Source organism: Bidens hawaiensis, unplaced genomic scaffold (assembly GCF_021521415.1).
Source record: "Bidens hawaiensis isolate Kalapana, Puna unplaced genomic scaffold, B.hawaiensis_p1.1 tig00000697_1, whole genome shotgun sequence".
In the NCBI taxonomy this organism is placed as follows: domain Eukaryota; kingdom Viridiplantae; phylum Streptophyta; class Magnoliopsida; order Asterales; family Asteraceae; genus Bidens; species Bidens hawaiensis.
Window position 1 is genome coordinate 1,878,316 of NW_027491041.1, and position 25,828 is coordinate 1,904,143.

General features: G+C 36.2%; 1 protein-coding gene across 1 annotated transcript; it reads left to right on the forward strand.

Annotated features, from left to right (window-relative positions):
- Positions 1-11,203: 11,203 nt before the first annotated feature.
- LOC143531258 (sugar transporter ERD6-like 5) lies at positions 11,204-14,110 on the forward strand. The gene is made up of 18 exons (XM_077026594.1): positions 11,204-11,347; positions 11,502-11,564; positions 11,656-11,745; positions 11,822-11,881; positions 11,958-12,023; positions 12,091-12,156; positions 12,239-12,314; positions 12,387-12,451; positions 12,539-12,631; positions 12,710-12,790; positions 12,869-12,953; positions 13,028-13,071; positions 13,148-13,210; positions 13,273-13,332; positions 13,413-13,466; positions 13,552-13,611; positions 13,745-13,859; positions 13,974-14,110. Exons 1-18 carry the CDS (start codon positions 11,204-11,206, stop codon positions 14,108-14,110), a joined length of 1,422 nt encoding a protein of 473 aa, XP_076882709.1.
- Positions 14,111-25,828: the final 11,718 nt, after the last annotated feature.

Consider the following 25,828-nt stretch of genomic DNA (forward strand, 5'->3'; position numbering starts at 1 on the left):
GGCAATGGTTGAAGGTGGCGTCGGGCGGGTGGCGGTGGTGGGCGGCTGGCAGTGACGGCGATGGTTGGTGGCGATAATGGCGGCGATAGACGACAATCGTGGTGGTTGGTGGTGGCGGCGGCGGTAGCGGTGGTGGCGGCGGCGGTGGCGGTGGTTGGTGGTGGGCGGCTGGCACCGATAGCGATAGTTGGTGGCAGTAATGGCGGCGGTGGATGGAAATGGTGGTCGGTGGTGTCGGCGGTGGTGGTTGGTGGTGGTGGTGGGTGTTGATGTAGTGGGTGGTGGTGGAGGGAGGGTGGTGAAAGTGATGTAGGGTGAAAGAGGGAATGGAATGGAAAAAAAACATGGGGTATGGATGGAATGAAATTGGGGTGTTTTAGAGGGAATGGAATGGACTAGGAAATGGGACATTCCATTCCTTTGATCAACCAAACACACTTTCTCCGTTCCCTCACAATGGGTCATTCCATTCCGCCCTCCATTCTTGCATACCAAACGCTAACTTAACTTAACTAAAACTACTAACAGGCAAGTGTACCGGTCGACTCTGGATATCGAACCCACAGGACTCTTTGAATTACGTTAACTAGCTAGATTAGACTTAACTACAGTCACAACTATTAACTTATTATTAAAAAGGAGGGTTCAACTAAACACTAGAATACCTAATGCAGCAATTATCAAATAGTTGTAAAATGTTATGATATGGAACCAGGATCTTAAGTTATTCACTTAAAGGGAAACCGAACAAGACCCTCAACCCTTCTCAAGGAGACACCTATGAAATCATAATACGCTTTTAAAATTACCGGTTTAATTAGACTCCCTTACGGTTGCTAATTTATTTTATGACAAGTACCTCTATAAGAAATCCTACCTTGCAGCACGGAAATCAAAGGTGGTCTAAAAAATTCACTCGATTAGATAGACAAGGTAAATAATCCAAACCTAGACGGACTCCTTACAGAGAACTAAATCTACAATTTATCAACCAAGACCTATCACATAATATATCACCTTACAGCTATTTATATTAGCCGCACACTTGGGTCTACTAGATTACTTATTATTGTTCCTATGGTTTTATTGCAAATCAACCATAAACTAGTCAAAAACACACAGTAGATGACTGATATAATGCTAAATATATATAATTCCCTTGTATATTTAATATAATATTTTATTAGTTTTCGTTCGGTTTTTATTAGAATTTGTATATTACTAATTTATTTGAATAACGTAGGTTCCGGGACTTGTTCATGGTTTAAAAGGGCGAAAAAAGAGCTAAAACAAGCCAAACCGGTGAACGGAGCATCAGAATTGAATCAGACTGCATCAGAATTGAACCGGACCGGTTAGCCCCCCTCATCCGGAGCGCCGCGCGACCGAGAGGCCAAATCCCGCCGCACGGCGCACCAGGCATCACGTTTCTCGCATTTTCTTCGTTTTTCATCAGTTTTAGGCCCAGGAAACCTATTTAAACACCCCTAAACTTAATCCTGAGCATACCCTGCGAACCAGAGCCGAATTTGGAGTCTCCTGGAGCTTAGGATTCCAATATTTGGCGCGTTTGAAGGCAAGGAATCAGCCGGTGAAGTGCTAATCAATCAAGAACGAAGACTACGGGTTTTATCACCTATTTTTTTCCGTTTGCATTATTTTTCACCATGATTTCCTTTAAGTTTGTTTTGTTTGATTTTATAATGATAGGCTAAACATTATAGACTGCCTAGAATTATGATGAACCTACTTTGACGTTGTGTTTAGATTCGGGATTTATTTATCGTTATGGTTTTATGATTTAGTAAAAGGTTTAATTATATTAAATTGATGCATATGGATATTTAGGATTGTTTGATCAATTCTTATTATTCCATAGTTGCCTTGATTATTGTTTGTCATTATGATAGGTTGCTATTAGGTTATCTACTTTGTGTTTTTGACTATTTTATGATTGATTCGCGCTTAGATCATAGGAATAACAATTAAATAAACCTAAGTATACTGCTGATCTAAATCTGTAAAGTGCTAGGTTATTGATAAATCTTTATTATTTAATCTTGCTAGATTTAGTTCATTTTAAGGAGTCCGTCTAGGTTTGATTATTTAATTATTGTCTATTGAATTAATTGAATATATTAGACTGCCTTTGATTTCCGCGTTGTAAGGTAGGATTTTGTACACAAGGAACTAAGTCATAAATAATTAGGTAACCGTTTTAATACCGGCGTGCGTCAAACTTATTAGAAACCCATAGGTGTCTCTTAAAAGGGTCAGGGGTCCTGTTCGGGTTTTCTCTTAAGTGTCTATTTTACGATCCCAGTCTATAACTAAATATTTTCCCGATTAATTGACAACTGAAATTTAGGGGATTCTAGCCTAGGTAGTTATCTCATCATCATCTGAATTAAGTCCAAGTTCTAAGTTTAGTCGTCTTTAGTTTTCTTAATTAGTTTAAATTAGTTTATTAGTAAAACCCCCTTAAACAAATAATAAATAAATAGTCGTGTCTGTAGTTGAGTCAAATTTTGCTAGTTTACGTAATTAAAAGAGTCTCGTGGGTTGGATATCCGGACTTACTTAGCTGTACTAGAGTCGACCGGTTCACTTGCCGGTTAGTAGTTTTAGTTTAGTTAAGAGTCTAGAATTTATTACTTAGTGTCTAGATTAGCGTGTTTTTATTATACTACTTTTAGCACATCAAGTTTTTGGTGCCGTTGCCGGGGATTCTTGGCAATTGCGTTATTAGCTTTGATTAGACTTACTTGCTACATACGTGCTATATGTTTTTGTTTTGTTTTTGAGTTGTAGGAGTCTAAGTAATTTTTATTCTATTTTATTTTAATTTATTTTATTAGGTTAATATAGTTTAGTTTAATTGCTTTAAATTAATTAGGTTTTTCTGTAATATATAGTTTATTTCACTATTATCTGGTGCCCATGATCCTTTTCCGTTTAAGTTTATCTTTGCATTGATATTCATGGAGTGCTACAATGAGCCCAAATTTTGCCCGATATATGATAGGATGAGGAATGTTGTTGGTTGTAAGGACTCATCTAGTGCAATGATAAATTACATACCACATCCAGAAGAGATATTATTGGAGTTCATGCGTGTCTTCCATAGCATTAATCCAAGTATACCGCTTTGGTACATTACAGATAAGTTTGAGTCAGGCTTAAAAAGTCGAATACAACTTAGTGAGCCAGTGATCGAGGTTGAGAATGTTGGTTTGCAGAATCAGATAGAGGAGTGTATTCCCTCTTGGGAGGACGAGTTTCGAGGTGAATTTGGTGAAGAGTTATTGGGTTTAACCGTTATGGATGAAAGAGATTTTAACCCCGAAAGAGATATTGAGGAGCTTGAAAAATTGTTATTTGGGGAGCCGGTTGAGAAGCTAATTGTCAAAAAGGAATCACATGAGATATCCGAAGAGTTGAAGAATAAAGAACCACATCTCATTGTGAAACATCATCCGCGTGTGCGCGGTAAACTGGCAAGTTTTTAGAGATACTCGTCGTGGATCACCACGTAGATCAAGAGCTCCAAGAAGGAGGGTATCTAGAGTCAGGAATCAAAGTGTGCCGAATTTGTCACATCCTCAGAATTTCAATAATTGATGGATCAAGTTGAATGCTTATTTTTGGGCCCACATGAGTTTGGGAACTAGTTTATTCTCAACTAGTTGTAAAAGGAGAGTGTTTAAGAACACTGATGGGAAGAGGATAAAGGAGAAGCCTCCTGATTGAGGTTTCGGGATCGAGTCCGGCTGAAGACTCTTTTGTAAACTTAGCGCTTCTCGGGAGGCAACCCGGTACTATGTTTTCATTCTATTTTTTTTTATTTTGGTTTTACTTCTTTGCTCTGTCGGGTGTTTCTTCTCTTACTTGAAGGTTGTTTCAGGTTGCTTATGAGATGATTGATGGGATATGGTTTTATTCAAGTATGGGGATGGAGCAGCCGACCTATATACTTTATATTATTTGCTACTGTTATTTATGTTTTGTTCATTGGTTGGGTTAGTTGGTCTGGTAAAATACTTTGAATGTTTAAACTCTATCAAGTTGATAAGATATGTTTTAGATACTGTTTGTTGAATGTTTGTCGCTTCCGTTCGTGTGTGAAAGAAAGGGATATTTTTTTGATGCACACGTTTGGAGTTGGAGGGCAGCTTTGGAAGAAGACTTTGGCATCATATCGTCATGCGCATATTACCAGCTAAGTCTTTTCCATTATTTATCTTTCTTGTTTATTTTATTTTTATTTTTGTTTTTGATTGTTAGGTTTTTAGTTTTTTGTATTCCGATTTTATTTTTATTTTTATCCTTATCCTTGCGTTGAGGACAATGCAAAATTTGAGTGTGAGGATAGGATATTTGAGTCATAATTAAAAAAAAAAATTGAAAAATGTCCCTTGATTTTGTTTCTTTTTGCATTTAAATGGGAGATGAGGATATTTATCGGGAATCGGTTTTTCAAACTACTAATAATATGAGATAATATAAAATAAAGCGTACTTAACTTGGGATGTGTCGGTAGGCCCAACTAGTCGTGAAGGGTTTTCCATTGCATATTCTTAATAAACCTAATTAAATCTTAGATTTTGTGGGTTCTCATCCTAAGGGGGGACAGTGAAGCTGAAATTCGATAAGGTATAGAGAGTATTACCATAAGCTGATTACCCTAAGGTGGTGAGAATTGAATGCACTTTAAAATTAGCATGTCACTCCGTTTTATAAAAATAAATAAAGAGTGGTGGCGCCCCGCAAATGTCCAATTTTATACGAGCTTTAGTATTTAGTTATATATTTTTAGGGTAAAAGATGCCTAAGTGCACAATAAAAAATAATAAAGTAAATAAATAAAGAAGAAAAGAAAAGGTGAGAAAAGTTATGTAATGAAAAATGCCAAAGATGCATCTCAAAAATAGAAAAAGAGGCCAAAGTGCACATACTAGACGAGACTGAGAGTTTACGTGTTACCAAGGGGATGGCGACTCTGAGGATACACTATTAGGGCTCAAAGTTTTTAGTCAATAAATATTTTCTTAAGGCATATATAGGACAAAGTCCAATAATATTTAGGGCATGCTCCTACGGCCTCACTTGACCTGTCATTCATAATTCCATCTAAGTGCAATTGCTTCTTACCATTAAGGGGTTGTTATCTTACAGTGATATGTTGAACCAGTTTGCTTCAACTCGATTATTTTTAATTGTCTTTACTATGCTTGAGATGGGATAGGTGGATCTTAACTCCAAAGGTGTGAGACCCATAGGTTTTTTATATCACTTAAACTTAAATGCTTAATGTGCGTGGGGGCTTAATAGGCTGGTGGCTGGGTTTAAGTTGACAACAATATCGGCAATCGCGGTTTTTACGTTCATCTGAGCTTTAAGATAACCTTATATGTTTTTAAGACTGTATTTATCCGATGCTGATCCCATTGCAATGAGACTTTTTCAGGGACGAAAAAGAGATAAGTGTGGGGATATTTGATATAATGCTAAATATATATAATTCCCTTGTATATTTAATATAATATTTTATTAGTTTTCGTTCGGTTTTTATTAGAATTTGTATATTACTAATTTATTTGAATAACATAGGTTCCGGACTTGTTCATGGTTTAAAAGGGCGAAAAAAGAGCTAAAACAAGCCAAACCGGTGAACCGGAGCATCAGAATTGAATCGGAGTGCATCAGAATTGAACCGGACTGGTCAGCCCCCCTCATCCGGAGCGCCGCGCGACCGGGAGGCCAAATCCCGCTGCGCGGCGCACCAGGCATCACGTTTCTCGCATTTTCTTCGTTTTTCATCAGTTTTAGGCCTAGGAAACCTATTTAAACACCCATAAACTTAATCCTGAGCATACCCTGCGAACCAGAGCCGAATTTGGAGTCTCCTGGAGCTTAGGATTCCAATATTTGGCGGGTTTGAAGGCAAGGAATCAGCCGGTGAAGTGCCAATCAATCAAGAACAAAGACTACATGTTTTATCACCTATTTTCTTCCGTTTGCATTATTTTTCACCATGATTTCCTTTAAGTTTGTTTTGTTTGATTTTATAATGATAGGCTAAACATTATAGACTGCCTAGGTTTATGATGAACCTACTTTGACGTTGTATTTTGATTTGGGATTTATTTATCGTTATGGTTTTATGATTTAGTAAAAGGTTTAATTATATTAAATTAATGCGTATGGATATTTAGGATTGTTTGATTAATTTTTATTATTCCATAGTTTCCTTGATTATTGTTTGTCACTATGATAGGTTGCTATTAGGTCATCTACTTTGTGTTTTTTACTATTTTATGATTGATTCGCGATTAGATCATAGGAATAATAATTATTAATTAAATAAACCTAAGTGTACTGCTGACCTAAATCTGTAAGGTGCTAGGTTATTGATAGATCTTTATTGTTTGATCTTGCTAGATTTAGTTCTTCGTAAGGAGTCCATCTAGGTTTGATTATTTAATTATTATCTATTGAATTAATTGAATATATTAGACTTCCTTTGATTTCCGCGCTGTAAGGTAGGATTTCGTATAAAGGAACTAAGTCATAACTAATTAGGTGACTATAAGGAAACTTGATTTTTAATACTGGTGTGCGTCAAAACTTATTAGAAACCCATAGGTGTCTCTTGAGAAGGGTCAGGGGTCCTATTCGGGTTTTCTCTTAGGTGTCTGTTTTACGATCCCAGTCCATAACTAAATATTTTCCTGATTAATTGACAACTGAAATTTAGGGGATTCTAGCCTAGGTAGTTATCTCATCATCGTCTGAATTAAGTCCAAGTTTTAAGTTTAGTCGTCTTTAGTTTTCTTAATTAGTTTAAATTAGTTTAAAATTAGTTTATTAGTAAAACCCCCCTTAAACAAATAATAAATAAATAGTCGTGTCTGTAGCTGAGTCTAATTTAGCTAGTTTTACATAATTAAAAGAGTCTTGTGGGTTCGATATCCGGACTTACTTAGCTGTACTAGAGTCGACCGGTTCACTTACCGGTTAGTAGTTTTAGTTTAGTTAAGAGTCTAGAATTTATGACTTAGTGTCTAGATTAGCGTGTTTTTATTAGACTACTTTTAGAACATCAAAGACCTAATAGAATCCTATTATATAAAACAATCACCAAGGAAACTATGAAACAATAAAACTTATCAAACAATCCTAAGCACACATATACATCGAATGAAAATCAATAAACCTCTTATTTAATCATAAATCCATAAACGAAAACAAATTCCAAACCAAAATCCAAAAACAACAAAAGTTCATCATAAGCCTAGGCGGTCTAAGGGTTCGGTCAACAACCATACTCAAGAACAAAATAAATAGGTTCAAAAACTAAATTCATAAAGAATACAATAAAATCAAAACAAATAATAATGATCTTTAATGAGTAAATATTGAACCCAAAGCCCCTTACTCGAACCAACGGCTTGCTCTTCCTTGCCCAATTATCTTGTCAAAACTGAACAGAGGCCGATCACCCAATCTCCTCCCTCCTACCAAACAAAAATAGGATATTATATCACGTCACACCCTTTAATGATTGCCTCCACAGTCACCGCCCTCTCTTAACGAACCCCTTATCAAATTGTTTACTTATTTCTCTAACTTGGGCTCCAGGTTTCTTTTATGGGCTGCTCCTAATTTCCTTTTAGGCTACGGTAGGTTTTATCCAGAATTCACGTGGGTATTTTAATTCTTGTAGTCATTCTTCATGTGGGATTTTGTTCATTTTCTTAACCATGTAATATTTGATTTATACATAAAATTATAGCATGTGCTTTAACTCATCTCCACTTAGGCTCCATTCACTTTATTTGGAAATTAAAATCTCGTGGCCCGCATCAAATATTACACACATTCATAAATATTCAAACTCAATTATTGGTGCATTCAAATATGAAATGGTTCACACTAAAGAAAAAGGTTTCTTTAGTTAACGTTAATGAATAGAAATATATAAAAGTCGTTTTAAGTATTACTTGTCCATTTCAAGTTTGTTAAAAGATATTCCATAAAAAAATAAATGTATGAACCACTTAGGAGTATTATTTAATAAAAACTAGTTAAAAAGTACTTAAAAATGTAGGAAATATTTATATATTGATATATATTTTTTAGACCACATCAGTAACTTACTTTCTTAAAGAAACTTGAAACAAAAATGATTGAGAAAACTATCTTTTTCTTAAGATAAATTTCTTTCATTTTCCGAAACTCTAACCTATAATCTTTACGTATTTAAAAGAATTTGTCTCTGTTACTAAGTCACCAACCTAAGGTTACTAAGTCACCAACCTAAGGATAATTGATAAAATTATCTAGCTTACAATTAGCAACTAAAAGTTGTTCAAGTGCTTCTAGTAAGTTAAGCTAAATGGTATGATTCATTCCCACTAGTTCTTCTTATTCGTCACGCCTACACCACCTCAGTACCAACTCAGATTTTCCTTCATCATTCAACCTTACCATCTGGTATGAGTCAGTCTCCTCATTCTCCATCATTCTTCATTTTCTATTTTTCTTTTCTTAATACAATTTACATATATAATATTTAAACATTAATAGTTAAACTAAAACTTAAACATCGGAAATAATATTATGAAATAAACTCAAACTTAAAAAAAATAACTAAAACTATTTGGTGTATTGGTTTTTATTAATCTCAACTACCACTTTTTGGTCGTTATCGGTCCCAACTAACGAATTAGCTGATAACGATCCCAGCTTTTATCATACTTGTTCCCAATAGTCCGCAACTAACAGAATGCTAATGCCGTTAATTGCAAGTCTTCGAAAAAACGCTTTTGGTCTGAAAAGTCACATTTTTCGCCGGGAAACTCAACCTGAACAACACCACCACCAACCAACTACCATCACTTGAGCACTACCAATCGATTCCAACGATAGTTCTAGGGTTCCGACGACGTAAATAATTTGGGTTTTACTAGAAAAAGGTTCCTAAAGGTCCGATCTATGGTTACAAAAATATTTGGGACGAAAATCTTGAGTTTTCCAGAAACAAATGTGAGTTTTCCAGCCAAAACGTTTTTCGGCCGACCTGCAGCTAAAGGTGATATGATTTTGTTAGTCGCGGACCGTTGGAAACAAATATGATCAAAGGTGGGATCATTATCAATTAATTTGTTAGTTGGGACCGACATCGACCAAAATGTTATAGTTGGGATTAATAAAAACCAATGCACCAAAATATATTAAAACTTAAAGAATATCTAGTCTTCATTGTTGGAAGAGGCGGTAGCGACCATATGTGTTTCGACCAAGTCTAAATGTAACGCATCATGCGCATCTTCATTTTCCAAAGCCAATCTATTATACTCTCTTTGTGTTTCATCAACCTATTGATATTGGATGTTTTCATCCTCGTTGTACTTACAAATCTCTTGTCCCTCATCTTCAATAATCATGTTATGCAAAATGCATATTGCATACATTATCTGTCTAATTTTTTTTTTCACCTATTCACGTGTTTGGCTGACTAAAACGTGCCACTTTTTTTTTTTTGACACTAAGTATCTTTCAATATCCTTTCTTTACACCTATTGAGCCCATCTTAAATTTCTTTCGTTTTTCATCTTGTGGACACATGAAGGATTTCACAAGCATGGACCTAGATGGATATATCCCGTCACCAAGATAATAGTCGTGCTTGTATTAGATCCCGAAACTTGAAAACTTCGCTCTGACATCGTACATTCTATGATATTATTGGAAAATCCCTACTGTTGGAGGACCATATAATCATTATATGTACCGACAACATCAAAGCAGGCATGCCAGATCCATAAATCTTGTGAAGCGACTACTTGTAAAGATATAGTTAGGTGTGTATGATCACGTCGCATGTACTAATCGCGCCAAGCATTGGGATAGTTTGCCCACTCCTAATGTATACAATCAAATGCTACCAAGCATTCTGGAATATCAATGTTTGTTTTATGTCATTCATATAATTTTTTACCATTGCTCCAAGTAAGGCTACATAAATATTTCTTGTTATACAACTTAATAATATTGTTGGTAAACTTATAAAAACTATCATGTACTGTTCTTTCGAACATTTGAATACAGTCATCCAAAGCATCATGAATCGTGTTGCATGCCATATGTCTGATCGCTGCAGTGCACTATTGTAGAGGACTAAAACCTCCTCTCCATCTCGCATCCGCGCGTAACTCAAACCATGAATCCTTTTTCAATATATCGTTGACTATTCTTAGAAATAGTCGTTTACTCATTCGAAAACGCCTCCTTTCGCCTGTGAAAGCTGCGTCTTCGGCAAAGTACGTAGCCAATTACCAAACGCCCATGTGCACCTTTACGATCTCGATTTAACCGAGATTTTCTTGAGCGGCGCGATGTTTGCTTGTCGTTGAATAACATATTGGCCGTAAACTCCATTGTATGAAGAAAAAATCCGTATCGTTAGACGAAGATGATAAATTCATGTTAAATTTTTTGGTTGAAATGGTTTTGTTTTGGTTGAAATGGGTTCTTTTAAAATGGTTTGGAAATGGTTTGTATATATGTATGTATGTATTTATAATATAAATATATTAATTTTTTTTATTTGAGAAAGAGTCGCTAGGCTCAACCCCAACGGTCGAAAAGAGGTATGATCAGACTGACCATCGTCATTTGCCTCATGTCAAGCATTAGATGGTTAGGCCAGAGTGGGCCTTTGTTCAAATAGTCTCAGCTCTTATGTATGACGTGGCATCCCATGTAGGACTAGTAAATGGCCCCCACCCATTAGCCTTACCTTGTAAAAACATCATAATTAATATCACTTGGTAATGTAAATTTCTTTTTCGTATGACGACCTTCGGTCAAAAAAGTCTGATTCCGTTAGGGTCATTACTCATGCTACTCAATCTCTCTTTATATCATACAAATCGCTAAAATTATTTTGTTTTTTAGATCAATCAAGCGACCACACCTAACTCACATTCAATATCCTTATTACTTTCTGAAATATCTATAATAAATTTAGAAATTATTGACAACCATCTAGAAAAATACAAATAACATTGCTGTCTTATTTACATATTTATTGTGAAGAGGACCATTGTAATTAATGTATTTTTATATTATATTAAAATACTCAACGAACTATGTCGCTTTACTATCTGATCCATTTCTAGTTCACACATAGATTGATATGGAAAGCAGAAAGAATGAAGAAGATGATGCTGAGAGTTCATTGCTCACTGCAGCCGACTGCACGTCACCATCTCCCGCAACAGCCGTAGTTGTCTTCAGCACTTTGGTGGCAGTCTCTGGATCCTACGTTTTCGGTTCTGCCGTAAGCATTCCGTATCATATCATATCATATCATATACATCGCTACGTCTATAAATATTATCTTCAATCAAGCATATCAACACATTCATAATATACACTATACCTATTCATATTATATACATTATTAGCAGTGTCCAATATGATTATATACTCAGGTTGGCTTTTCATCTCCAGCTCAGTCTGGAATCATGGATGACCTTGGCTTGTCTTTGGAAGAGGTAATAGTGTCATTCTGTGCAGAAAAACTTGTAGCAGTTTTTATATTTATATGAAAATGAATCTAAAATAACCAATTTAACCATTGTGCAGTACTCACTTTTCGGTTCAATATTGACAATTGGAGCAATGATTGGGGCAGTTACAAGTGGTAAAATAGCCGATCAACTTGGACGAAGAATGGTAGATGATAATATTAATACTACTCATTGGTTACATATCATATCTATTTACATGTTATTTAATCTAATATTTGCAGACAATGGGACTTTCTGAAATATTCTGTTTATTAGGGTGGCTAGCAATAATATATTCAGAGGCAATTCTTCTCCTCACTCGCCTTTTTCGATATTATTTTAATAATTTCTTCCAAAGTTTGTTTAATCTTATTGCAGGTTTCTTGGTTGCTTGATGCCGGACGACTGTCAATAGGATATGGAATTGGTGTTCTCTCATATGTGGTAGTTAATTCTGTTACCCACCAACTTTCGGATGCTTTTGATATCTCAGCTCTGGGTAATGAAACAGGTACCTGTTTACATAGCAGAAATAACTCCTCAAAACCTTCGTGGAGCTTTTACCACAGTTAATCAGGTAAAATAGCGAACTCTAAATTTTTATGCTTTAAGATAAATCATAAGATGCTGATTAATGATGTTTGACTCAACTTATACAGCTGATGATATGTATCGGAGTATCTGTAATGTGGCTTATTGGAACATTCATTCATTGGCACACATTAGCTCTAATTGGTAAATTGTTCCCAATCTTGAAACATATTAATTTAATAACTCTATAATTTCATAATTAGTATGTGGTTTCAGGAACCATTCCGTGTGGACTACAGATTGTAGGCTTGTTCTTTATTCCTGAATCTCCTAGATGGCTGGTGAGTTAGTTGCCAAATTGTTTTTATCATTCATGTTTATGCATATTAACGTTTTACTGTGTGAGGTATGATGTTATAATTTTACAGGCGAAAATTGGCCTGTGGAAAGACTCTGAGTCTGCACTACAGAGACTTAGGGGAAAGAATGCAGAAATATTCGAAGAAGCTGCTGAAATAAGAGTAACCTCTTCACTTAAATTTTAAATTCAAGTATTTTAATATAATATTGTTTTATGAATTATGAAGAAAATGGTACAGGATTATACAGAAACACTTCATCGGCTGTCAGAATCTAGAGTCTTTGATTTGTTCCAGCCAGAATATACTAAATCTCTCATTGTGAGCCTAATTGCTGAATATACCATTCGCTAACATTAAATAGTTATGTTGATTCATGTTACAATAATTGTGGTTTAGATTGGAGTTGGACTTATGGTATTGCAACAATTTGGAGGCGTGAACGCCATTGCATTTTATGTGGATTATATCTTTATTTCCGCAGGTAAGGATCCTACTTTTAAATTACTGATTAACATCTCATCTTTTAGATCTGTAAAATCATGTTTTCTTTTACAGGTTTTTCAAGTACCATTGGATCAGTAGCAATGGTTATTGTTCAGGTTATAATTTGTGCACTCAACTAGTTGATATCTTAATATTTTGCAATTTTTATGATTACCAGATTATGCTATGCAGGTTCCATTCACCTTATTAGGTGTGCTTTTGATGGATATTTCAGGAAGAAGGCCACTTCTGATGGTACTGACCGCATCCTATTTTCGCAAGACTAGAATATATTATTTAATTAATGTTCTTTTAAGGTTTCTGCTGCTGGAACATGCTTTGGTTGTTTCCTTACAGGAATATCATTCTTGCAACAGGTCTGTTTATTTAAACAAAATAATATGTCTGCTTGGATTTTATTTTCTGACTGAAAATGATATATAAATCATGGTTGCAGGATCTTCAAGTGAATAATCGTTTCAGCCCCATTTTGGCACTTGTTGGGGTACTGGTAATGTATTTTAACCCTTGTCAAAGCCTATTGTAGTTCAGAAATGAGTCTGAACCGCTAGTTATAAGATCTACTGTATGCACAGGTGTTTTCGGGATCTTTTTCGTTGGGAATGGGAGGAATCCCATGGGTTATTATGTCTGAGGTATGACTTTTATTGAGTTTAATACATATAATTAAAAACAATATGATCATATAATTATAAATAGATATTTGAAAATGTAAATTGCTGTGGTTCTTTATATATATAACTTCTCACCTAAGATATATCACTTCAGATCTTTCCTATAAATATTAAGGGTTCGGCTGGAAGCCTTGTGACCGTAGTTAACTGGTTTGGTTCATGGGTCGTTTCTTACGCATTTAACTTCCTTATGAAGTGGAGTACCGAAGGTTATCTCTTTCTCTCTTTCTCACACACATTGTGTGGGTTACAAATGTATCGTCATGTCATCTTGCCAAAGTGATAGAATAATGTACCAAATTACGTTTGTTGATAATTTCCAGGAACCTTTTTCATGTTTGCAATCATATGCGGCTTAACTGCTTTGTTCGTTGCAAAATTGGTACCCGAGACCAAAGGTCGGACACTTGAAGAAATACAAGCATCCATGAACCCGTTTACACCAAATCTTTTAATGTAAACAACACAGATGACACAGTTAATACTATTCAGTTGAATAATAAGCTCACAATACATATATTGTCCTAAATGGTTGCAAGATGTATTATTTTAAAAGAAATTAAAATATTCACAAAAGTGTACCGAAATGGCGAAATGGATCTGCCTATATACATTGATATATAATAACAAAATATAAAACACAATCATGCATCTTGTTGAATTATATTTTGTTCTAAAGTTAAAAGAGTTTAACAAAGTATCAATTGGTATAATAATAATAATAATAATAATAATAATAATAATAATAATAATATAACAACAACAACAGTTAATGTTTAGGATTATTTACATTGGATAATCACTAAATAATCATATACTTAATCTTAACCGTGGTATCATGTTTAAGCATTTTTTAAAACATGTTATTTAGCATTGTCTGCAGCCCTTTATGATTATATGACCATGGTATCATGTTTATACATTTTATGAAACATGTTGTTTAACATTGTTCGCAACCTTTATGATTATATATCAAAAACAATATTACTATATATTCTTTGTTTGGACATGTTGGTCAACCACCTGTATGGGAATCAGATGTCTTCAAATTATTCCATGGGCATTCACATAAACGGTACCCAATTCATCCTTCCTATTTGCTAGGAGCCGTGATGAGATTTAAAGACGTTCAAACTTCACCTTTTTTTGGCCACCAGATGGCTCGACCTCGACCACTAAAACTCGTTGTCTTTTTGGCTAACGTATCTCACATTATTGAATTATGTGGAGGATTTCGAGCCGAGCATCCTTAATAACTATATGTCCCTTGTTTGACTCTTATATAAGATTTAAAAAGTCATGTCTATCAACTATCTAAAAAAGAAAAGTTATTGGGTTTTTTTTCACCCATGTTTGAAGTATTTGTGTTCCCTCAAGGAGGTGTATTTTATGCAATAATGGTCACGAAACTGCTGATCACACTCTAATCTCTTGTGTCATACCTATTAGAATAGACGGAAATACCAGGGGCTACATGATTGAAGTCATGGCACATGGTATAAATGTAAACTTTCATTCAAATAAAGACTAACTTGTTCTAACAAAACAAACCATCGTTTCAAATGAACATAACATAAAAACATGTTTAATGGTCTTCTACCTAAGGCCTTATTTTTGTATCCCTGCGTCGTGATAGCAATCTTGTCTTGTCTCTTTTGATTTCCACTACCTATAAAGAATGCAAGAGTGTCAACTACAAAAAAAACTTGGTTATAACATAGGTTTTTTGAATAAGTATAAACATATTTTAGCAAATTAGTTTACATACAAGCAATTCAAATTGTATACATAACATGCAAGCTTCATAACCAGCCTTCTTGACTCGAATATTTTGCCATCTCATGTCTAATCCCTTCACACAAGGAGACCAAATGGTTTTATGCTTGAATGTCGATGTCCAAACACACAGGCCCTACCCTGGATCCTGAGTTGGCTGGTTTGGCTAACAGATTTATCATCGTAGTACCGTGGACTTTGCAAAGTTATTGGTTGTGTAGCTTGTCTTAGGTGGACTTTATGAGTGTGCCAAACAATGCGATCATGCATACTAAATTAATTGCATAAGTATGATACATAGAAAATTACCGCATGAATAAATTAGTATAAAGCAGGTCAGGGGGTTACAGCAGAGGATTATTGGGTTGTGTTTTTGGTTTCTTTATCGATTCAATTTGAATGTATATAACCGCACCATCATCAGAACTTGGCCAACCAAAAGCGCCATCTCAATGATGTCTCTATCACTAACTAATCGTTTCAAGCGACCATCATTAGGAATCTTGCAATACAAGTGAAGATCTTTCGATTCATATGAACCATACTCCATTGCATAATCTAGTAGCTCAAAGTACGGAAGTTTATCAACGTCTAACCTTAATGGCGTTAATTTTCTCCCAACATACTGTCACACCCCAACCAAAAGCGACGGAACATGTCAGGGCACAACATGATTGTTTTAATGCACACGACACTATTAAAGTGTCACTATTTAAAAAAACAAATTCATTTCATCTAATATAAAACACAACACAACTTGTTCATACAAATACAAGAAAAATAAATAGTGCATTTTACTAATAATCTTAACGGTCCAAAATGAAAATAACGTCTTCAATCTTCAGTCAACCAATAATCACACCTAGTAACGTTATATAAAATATTTTTTGTCAACACGAATGTGGGTGCATAATTCCATGATTTTTGTGTAGATATAATATGAGGCAAAATCCACAACTCTTATGCAAAACCGTAAATAATAGCAACAATATCATAAATAAATGAAGCTCTTTTCTAATAGGAAAAAATACCAAATTACAAGGAGAAGCGTATGATCATACTTATTGAGGATAAGGATAAGGCCAACCAACAAAAGCAATAAACATTTAGCAATTATCGTATAGGCATATAACACACAATCAAGCAATTATTCTAAGTAACACATAAACTAGAGTTTGCGGTTTGAGAATCCAAGTCTTAAATCATTTTTGTGTAAGTAAGTATACAAGCTACCCCCAAAGTATAAAAGCGAAAATGGGGATGAAATTACTCACATGGAAAATAGTGATGTCGATGAAGAAAACTTAGAATAATAATAATAATAATAATCTTCAAAGCGAACAGACGGTTTAACGTGCGTGTCCTAGATTGAAAGATCTTAAGTTAATATTGAGTCTTGAAGATGGAATATAAATGACCTAAAAGTGCATAAAGACAAGGCATGGGTTTCGGGAGTTTTATATTTTACAAAATGCGTTTAAATAAATTAAGTATAACATAAAATGGCGTTTACATGAAACCGGGTCTTTGATGTTAGTTTTACTAAATCGTTGTTAAGTCTTACTTAGGGGAGTTGGGTTTAATGCTAGTGTGCATGATCCCGCTAATCTAAGCATCAAAATCCAATATTGTTCGGTTTAGTTGGTTCGGGACTTGATAAAGAAACAAATCCACATCCAACTTCCCAAAACATTTAAATATATAAATGGCTTCAATAAAATTCGTAGCTTAAACAAGTTTGAGAATTTTTATTAATTAAAGTCCCAAACTCGGGTTTGAGCGAGTGTAAGTCGGCCTGATCTCGGTATAAAACCAAGTTTGGTTCCGACATACAAAAATTTTAGAAATATAAATAATATAAAGTGAAACATGTGTTAACAATATTTAGAGAACTTTTTGGTGGTTTGAACGGTGACTAGCTCGTTAAGACAAGTAGTTCGACTTTTACTCGGTTTCTACCCAAAACTTTGTTTAAGCCAAGATTTGTTCTAAAACTTCCAAAATCTTAAGTAATATGAGTAACATAAATATAACACCCCGGCTTTAAGCGGAATACGTCCGGGTGTAACGTACAGATCACTCATAAGCTCATAACGCTATTAAAGCAACAATAATTATATTTATTTCATTTCAGTACATCACAAATACACAATCAAATAACAATACAATAAACGTTGAATTTCATTATGATGTGTTTCTAATACCCTAATGGTCCAACTAATCTAGTCTTCAATCCTTAGACTTCAACCTGCAGCACGTTTAAAATAATATATTTTGTCAACAATAATATTGGTGAGAATTCATAAAGTTTTGCATATGTATAATACGAAAACTGTAAAATTCACAAGTCAAGATGTATCGTCTCAATCATAAAGCAAAAGAAAAGTAAATACATGATATTCCCGTTCGCTTGACATAAGTCAAATCTACTAAGGAACCCCCGTTCGCCAAGCTACTTGGAGTATAGAATAATGATAATGATACCGCCATTTAAAAATGGACGGCGCAGGTACGTCCCGTCGGACCCTCCCACTAGTATGTGTATGATACCGCCATTAACAAATGGACGGCGTAGGTACGTCCCGTCGGACCCTCCCACTATGAGTATGAGTCTTCACCAACAAAAACAGCAAACAACTAGCACATAATCACATAGTTTACAAGCAATATGATACAAAACAAATGCGTACAAGACACGCATGTGAATTTTAGTTTGACACAAGAAAACCAAGTTTGCGTGCTACACCCCAAAAATAATAAAAGCGTTAAAAAGGGGTTATGAAAAATTCACCTTAGAAATGAATGTAATAAGGTAATCTGAAGGCGTCGAAAAGATTGAAAATGGCAATAGAACCAAAAACATCACAAAAGCCGAAATGGGCCCATCCGCACTAGCTATGATAAATATAAATACGAGACTTTAATCGAGAATCTAACGGAATCATAAATTGATAAGTTACGTTGAAAGTTTAGGAATTATTTTACTAATTTTATACTTCTAGATTATTATATTAATATTTATGTTTTAATGGAATTGCGTTTATAATATAATATAGTTAGTTTAAAGGTGAAGACGCTTGACATAATACGTTCGGGATTCTAGAATTAAAGATTACAAGTTGAAAGATTACTTAACGTTTTAACGGAATGAATTTTAATAATTTAAACGTTACGTATAGGTTATATAACGATTTTTAAATAACGTTTTACAAAGGTGGAAGTTCAGTTTTTAAGCGAAAATAGTGAAATATATTTTATACTTAATTTATAAAAATTTTATTTAATTAAAACTAATTTTTATAATTTAATTATGATTTTAAAATGATTTATTAGATTTAATAATATAAAATATTAATTAAAACATTTAACAAAAATAAAGGGGTTGAGCCAGGTTCCGAACCCAGGTCTGTTTATTACAAGACCATGAAGTTAACCAGTTGAGCTAGGCAACATATTCATTTAAGACTTGGTTTTCATTAAATATATAACCTAACTAAAACAGTGTATATTATTAATATAACAAAAACTAAAAGGTGACCCGGGGTTTCGAACCCGGATCTCGCCGTTTATACGTGAGAGCTTTAACCACTAGACCAATTACAACATTCAGTTTACAAACAAAATGATTATTTATAAACTAACATTTTGGATCATCTTCTTAATCAAAAACCCTAGATTTTCAATTCCCTTACTCCGTTCAATGTTTGTTTAAATTACGTTAGGGGATTTGTTAGTAATAGAAAAACTATTCGAAAACATGTAACTTATACCTGCTAGTATTACGATTTGATGGAGAACCGTGGTTTGGCCGGAATGAACTTTGAAGGATTTTTTCGTGTATTTTGAGAGTTTATCAGTGTAGTTTATTGTTATGGGTGAGTTTAGTTGAAGGTGATTGTCCTATTTATACTAGTTATTGCTGTAATTACATGCTAATGGCGATTAATCAAGGATGGCCTATTTGCCGACGGAGTTAGCGGGAATTATGGACAGTTATGTGACATTTGTGCCAAAACAAGGTACACCTCAGTACGTATTTACCGATTAAGCAAATAAACGCCTGTTGCGTAACAAACGAATGATTAACCGAACAGGTCGGGTTATGACCCAGATATCTCGGGGGGGCATCTATAAGTGATATACAATCTATACAAGCTAAAATATTAGAAATAAGGTCTTAGTTTGATAGCAAACAAGTTAAACGAAAACATGCTCTTTTAACTACCCGCTATAGAATTAAACGCAAAAGATAGTTACAAATCAAGCATTGTAGCATCTGTTAAGCCAAAAAATACTTACCAAACACTTATTTGAAATGTTTTAAGCGATTCGTGAAAATATTTTTGATTTTTACAAACATATAGTATGTTTTTATAATTTTACACAAAACTAGCCGAAAAACACTCGTTTTCGCGTTGTTTAACGCACCTGATAAGTTTTTCGAGCCAAAAACCGAACCCGAACTAAATTTGGACCGGGTTTTTCGTATTTGGGCTTGAGAAATCAGAAACTTGGGCCAAAATGGGCCCAAGGTGGGCCCATGTAGCTCCGATCGCACCAACAGCCCCCCCCCCCTTTAGTTCTTTCACATATAAACTAGATCCAAGATATTTTCAACATTATTTTCTTGAAAACTCTGGACACAAGTTCTGCTCCAGCCAAAAACCTTCAAACCCTAAGGTAAGGAGCTTAAATAAGTAGCTTTTGTACTTGTTTAAACTTGTTTAATACCATAAAAACATGTCTTGATTACTAAAAATCATTCCTAACCGTGTAAAAATCCTAAAAATGGTCCATAAACATGTTTTGATCATAAAAACGGTAAGGAACCTGTCTTGATAGTTTTTTTAGCCATAAACACGGATTAAAGGGTTGAAACGACGTTTTTACGGCTCGAAAGTTCGTTTTTGTGCACTAGCCGAAACCCTAAGTTAAGGGCTGTTATGTTGATGAAAAATTGCTTGGTTTGTGATATAGGACTTGTACCTAGCTTTCTTATAAGCACAAGAACCTAAAAAACTTGATTAAAAAGTCGGAAACGAGCCAAACCCCCTAAGGTAATGCCGAAACACTCGCTTACGGGCTATTTAGGTTAAGGTTGTGATGTGCATATTGTTAGGCCTTGAAATTTTGCAGGGACATCAGGGACCATGTCAATGATTCCCTGTTCAAATTTGGTATTTTTTCGACCATCCGAGAATATTTGGCGAATTTATTACCGAATTGGGACGTTTATTTGGGAAAAATAGCTAAAATACTTCCAAAATTTATGAAAATTTTCTGGGAACTCACCAACTCTAGTAGTTGACCCGTTTTAAACTGCTTTTCAGGTATACTAAATTGGAATGATTTGGTGATCTGTTATTTGCCCAATGTGTGCGGTTGATGCTATGTGAATAGAGGCAAGGATGTTAGTAGTAAAAACGTTCAGTTAACGTACTAGTTTTGTTTGTACCACCTAGACTGTAAAATAATGATGGAACGAAGAAATGTAATATAATGTAAATTAGTTTGTAATGTTTCTTTATAAACAATGTGTTGATACCAGAGGTGTCTGTTACATTCCCGTTTTACGCTTCCGCATTGTGCTAGTCGGGGTGTGACAGAAATTGGTATCAGAGCCATTGGTTATAAAGGATTAGGTTATCCCTTAGGGTACCTAAAATATAACCGTAGGCTCGATTAACTCTGGGAAAATAATTAAATAATAAATTATTATATTCTAATATAATTAATATTAAATTTGGTTTAATTAATTAATCTCCTCGACAATAGTTAGCGATAGCAATAGTTATTATTTTTATAACTAACCTTTGTGCAGAGTCATGTCAAGGAATAACGAGTACGTACCGGAAGAAGAACCTGTAATCTCTGTTGAGGAGGATCTTGAGGAAGAATCAGAGGAGGATTCAGAAGAGGATGATCCAGAGGAGGAATCCGAGGAGGATCCAGAAGAGGAGCCGGAGGAGGAAGAGGAAGAGGTGGAAGAAGAAGTTATTTATAGAGAGCTACCCAGGAATGTGCCTGATCTATCCGGCTACAGATGCGATAGTTATCCACCCAGGTCACCACGCAGGGATCAAAACGAAGTTAACAGTCAGTATCGTTCACCTGCTAGAGTAGCCCGATCACCCACTCCACCTATACACCTGTCGCCGACGACTTCAGCTACTGCGCGAGTCCGGCAGACTGCTCGTATTAGGGTAACCCCGATTGACCCTACCTCGATTCCATTCAGATCTACACACGACCGGGGAGGACCTTCACGCCCTAGGGTAGATACTTCATCTTCCCGTTCATTGAGTATACCTACCCCTCGCCCTGACCTCCCAAACGCAGGAAACAACTCTTGGATGGCTGTCCTGACTGACCGTGTGATAGACCACTCGATAGCCATAGCTAACATTAACCAGGAGAAGAGGGACGTGACCCTATACATATCGACGTTACATCAGATAGTACTGAACTTGCAGCAGTCAGATGCCTACCACCACTGGTGTTTGGATAGGGTGACAGTTCGGCTGTGGAACTGTTACTAGGTGATTACGGTGCTGTTATTTTTATGTTTGTGGCTAGCCTATCGTCTATATGTGTTGGTGCATTTTGTGACCGTCGCTATGCAATTCTGATAAGCGGAACGCCACAGGCGAAGTTAGCACAACTTCGCCTTAGGCGAAGTTAGCACAACTTCGCCAACGGCGAAGTTGTAACAACTTCTGCCTTAGGCGAAGTTATCACAACTTCGCCAACGGCGAAGTTAGCACAACTTCGCCTACTGAAGCCCAGGCCCGTGAATGTTTGTCTATATATAGTTGTGTCTTGTTTAGTTTTAGTAATCTAGAAATCAGTGTGTGTTTGAGCAGCTTGTTTATTGAGAGAGAGTAAGAGACTAGAGTCGTGTGAGACGACCCGAGGTAGAGCTCACCTCGGGTCAGTCGTGTTTTCTGTTTTTGTTACGGTATGTAACGTGATTATTTTATATATGAATCTGCAGATTTGTTTATCCCGTTCTAGTATTTGTTTGTGTATTTGATCGTGTACGTGTTTGTGTTATTCGTCTTTACACCAATAAACGAGTCTAGGAGGATTCCGCACTTCTAGACCTCGTGCGGATCTCGTATCGATCGCCGACGCCCCGGGGGGACTAACAAGTGGTATCAGAGCCTTAGGCTCTTATGCTATGGTTCGAGATCTGCGTTTTGGTGTTTCTGGCACGTTTCTGTGCGTTTCTGGCCGAACAGTTCTTCAGGCGAAGTTATTGTTCATCAGGCGAAGTTGCCGTCACTGTTCGTAGGGTTTCAGCGAAGATATAAGGTCTGGCGAAGTTATGAACAGACGAAGTTGACTTTAGGCGAAGTTGACTTCTCGGCGAAGTTATAGCCAGGCGAAGTTATGAACAGGCCAGGCGAAGTTATGAACAGGCGAAGTTATGAACAGGCCAGGCGAAGTTATGAACAGGCCAGGCGAAGTTATGGCCAGGCGAAGTTATGGCCAGGCGAAGTTAGCAGCCAGGCGAAGTTATGGCCAGGTGAAGTTAGCAGCCAGGTGAAGTTAAAAAAAAAAAAAAAAAAAAAAAAAAAAAAAAAAAAATTGTTTGGAGTTTTCGTCTGTATGGCCGGGTGTACACGATTATTGTGAGACCGAAGATGTTGTTCCGTCAACGAGTGATCTTGTTATCTCTTGGTCTTATGTGTGAACAAATACGTGTCAACTCTGATTTAGAGTTGAGGTTGTGAATGGGTTATTGTTTGAAACTGGATAGTGACACATATTCGGGTGTTTGTGGGAAAGGAAATTGTTGTTGTTCGTGGTGACCAACCGAAGAAAGTCAAATTGAACTGAAGGTTTTTCGTCATTACTGGATTGCGGTCAGAGCATATTTTTTATGTTATTTTCAAGGCGTTCGAGAATTGGATCCTGAAACGTGATGCTTATTTATTAGAGTGAAGATTCTGGAACAAGTTGGATTTAACCGGGAATTAAAGTGTTTATGTTCCTGATCGTTATCCCTGGTGATTGAAGGTGCTTCAGATTTTTTAATGGTCGTGTGTTAGATTCTGTCAGGGTGGTTTTGTGATGAAATTGATCACTTGATGTTGAGTAGTTGAAGATTAAACCTTATCGTATGCCGACGAGTTGGTGAAGTTGTGGAGGAAGCCCAACTTCATGTGTTGGTGAAGTCAGATGGACTCACGTGATTGGTTGAGATGATCTATTGGCACGAGGATGCATGCATTACAAAGACCTCAATCGTTATAGTCGGAGAAGCTTACACTGAAGGGGAGATCTGATATGGAAGACGCTGGGTGATTGGTAGATTTGTGAAGCTACAGGACAGTTTCTGACACGGCTGGTTGACTGCAAACAGAAGATCATCAGTTAAGAGGGAGTCTGTTGGTGCATGTTTTGTAACAGATGATCTTTCGTGTTTGTTAGAATTGAGAGCAACGGTCAAAGGGGAGACTGTTGGTGCATTTTGTGACCGTCGCTATGCAATTCTGATCAGCGGAACGCCACAGGCGAAGTTAGCACAACTTCGCCTTAGGCGAAGTTAGAACAACTTCGCCAACGGCGAAGTTGTAACAACTTCTGCCTTAGGCGAAGTTATCACAACTTCGCCAACGGCGAAGTTAGCACAACTTCGCCTACTGAAGCCCAAGCCCGTGTATGTTTGTCTATATATAGTTGTGTCTTGTTTAGTTTTAGTAATCTAGAAATCAGTGTGTGTTTGAGCAGCTTGTTTATTGAGAGAGAGTAAGAGACTAGAGTCGTGTGAGACGACCCGAGGTAGAGCTCACCTCGGGTCAGTCGTGTTTTCTGTTTTTGTTACGGTATGTAACGTGATTATTTTATATATGAATCTGCAGATTTGTTTATCCCGTTCTAGTATTTGTTTGTGTATTTGATCGTGTACGTGTTTGTGTTATTCGTCTTTACACCAATAAACGAGTCTAGGAGGATTCCGCACTTCTAGACCTCGTGCGGATCTCGTATCGATCGCCGACGCCCCGGGGGGACTAACAATATGGATAGATGCGGAATGTTACAGATATGTGTACATGATCTTTTGATACTCCATGTATGTATATAGTAGTATGTTATGTTAACATAGGGCACAACTTTGTACATTATTACAACCACTGACCCTTATAGGGTTAAGTCTAACAGTCACTTAGTGACAGATTTTGATATATACATGCAAGCACTGGCCTTTATCAGGCTAAGTCTGTATACCTTTTATTATCAATGTACAGAACAATTTGTGAAATGTCAGTATGTTATCTGATTTACCTGTACAACATTTATTGTGATTACTATTACACAGTGCCGTAGACTGGAATTAGTACTAATTGGCTTATATTTGTTTATCATTATAGTATGGCCCCAAAGAAAGCAAATCCTATGACTGAGACAGAAATAGCCGAGATGATTGCTCGGCAAATGCAGGCAGTAATCCCACTTATTGTAACACAAGTAACTGCCGGTGTAAACGCAAATATGCAAACAAACCAACAACAAAACAATAATGCTCCCCCAACCAACAATGAAACAGTTACAAATAACAATCCCCCACCTAATACAAATGCCCCTACCAATGCAAATAATCCCCCACCGAACCCAAGCAATAACAATAACAACCCTAATCCCCCTCGAAGGGAATAGTCGATCAAAAACTTTATGGCCTGTAAACCGATTGATTTCAAGGGCACTGAAGGGCCAAACGGGTTAATCAAATGGATCAAAAAGACTGAATATGTCCTCAATATCAGCAATTGTCCACCCGAAAACATTGTCAAGTATGTTGCTTCTACTTTTACGGATCATTCTTTGATGTGGTGGAACACTACGGTACAGATAAAAGGTCAAGATACGGTGAATCGCATGACATGGGCAGAACTCAAAACACTGATGCTGGAACATTTCTGCCCAAAGAACGAAATTCAAAGATTAGAACACGAACTTTGGAGTATGGAGATGAAAGGAGCGGATCATTTGGGATATACGAACCGCTTCAATGAATTGGCCCGCTTAGTACCATGGTTAGTAACTCCTGAAGATAAATGACTTGAACGTTATATTTGAGGTTTAGCCCCGGAAGTGAGGAGTTTGGTGAACTCTGTGGGTCACACATCGTTCGAGAATGCTGTGACTCAAGCCGGCATTGTGACTTTTGACTTGGTAAGAAGTGGAGTGTTGAGAATGGCCGGGGAATCATCGGGTATGAAGCAAACTAATTATGGATCAGGGTCACAAGGAAGGCCAGCAAATAAGCGTGCACGCCCGACAATACAAAATTATGTCATGAGCAGTTCTGAAGTGAAACGAAATAGGTACAAGGGACCATGGCCTAAATGTGATAAATGTAATTTTCATCATGTGGGCGAGTGTAGACCGATAATAT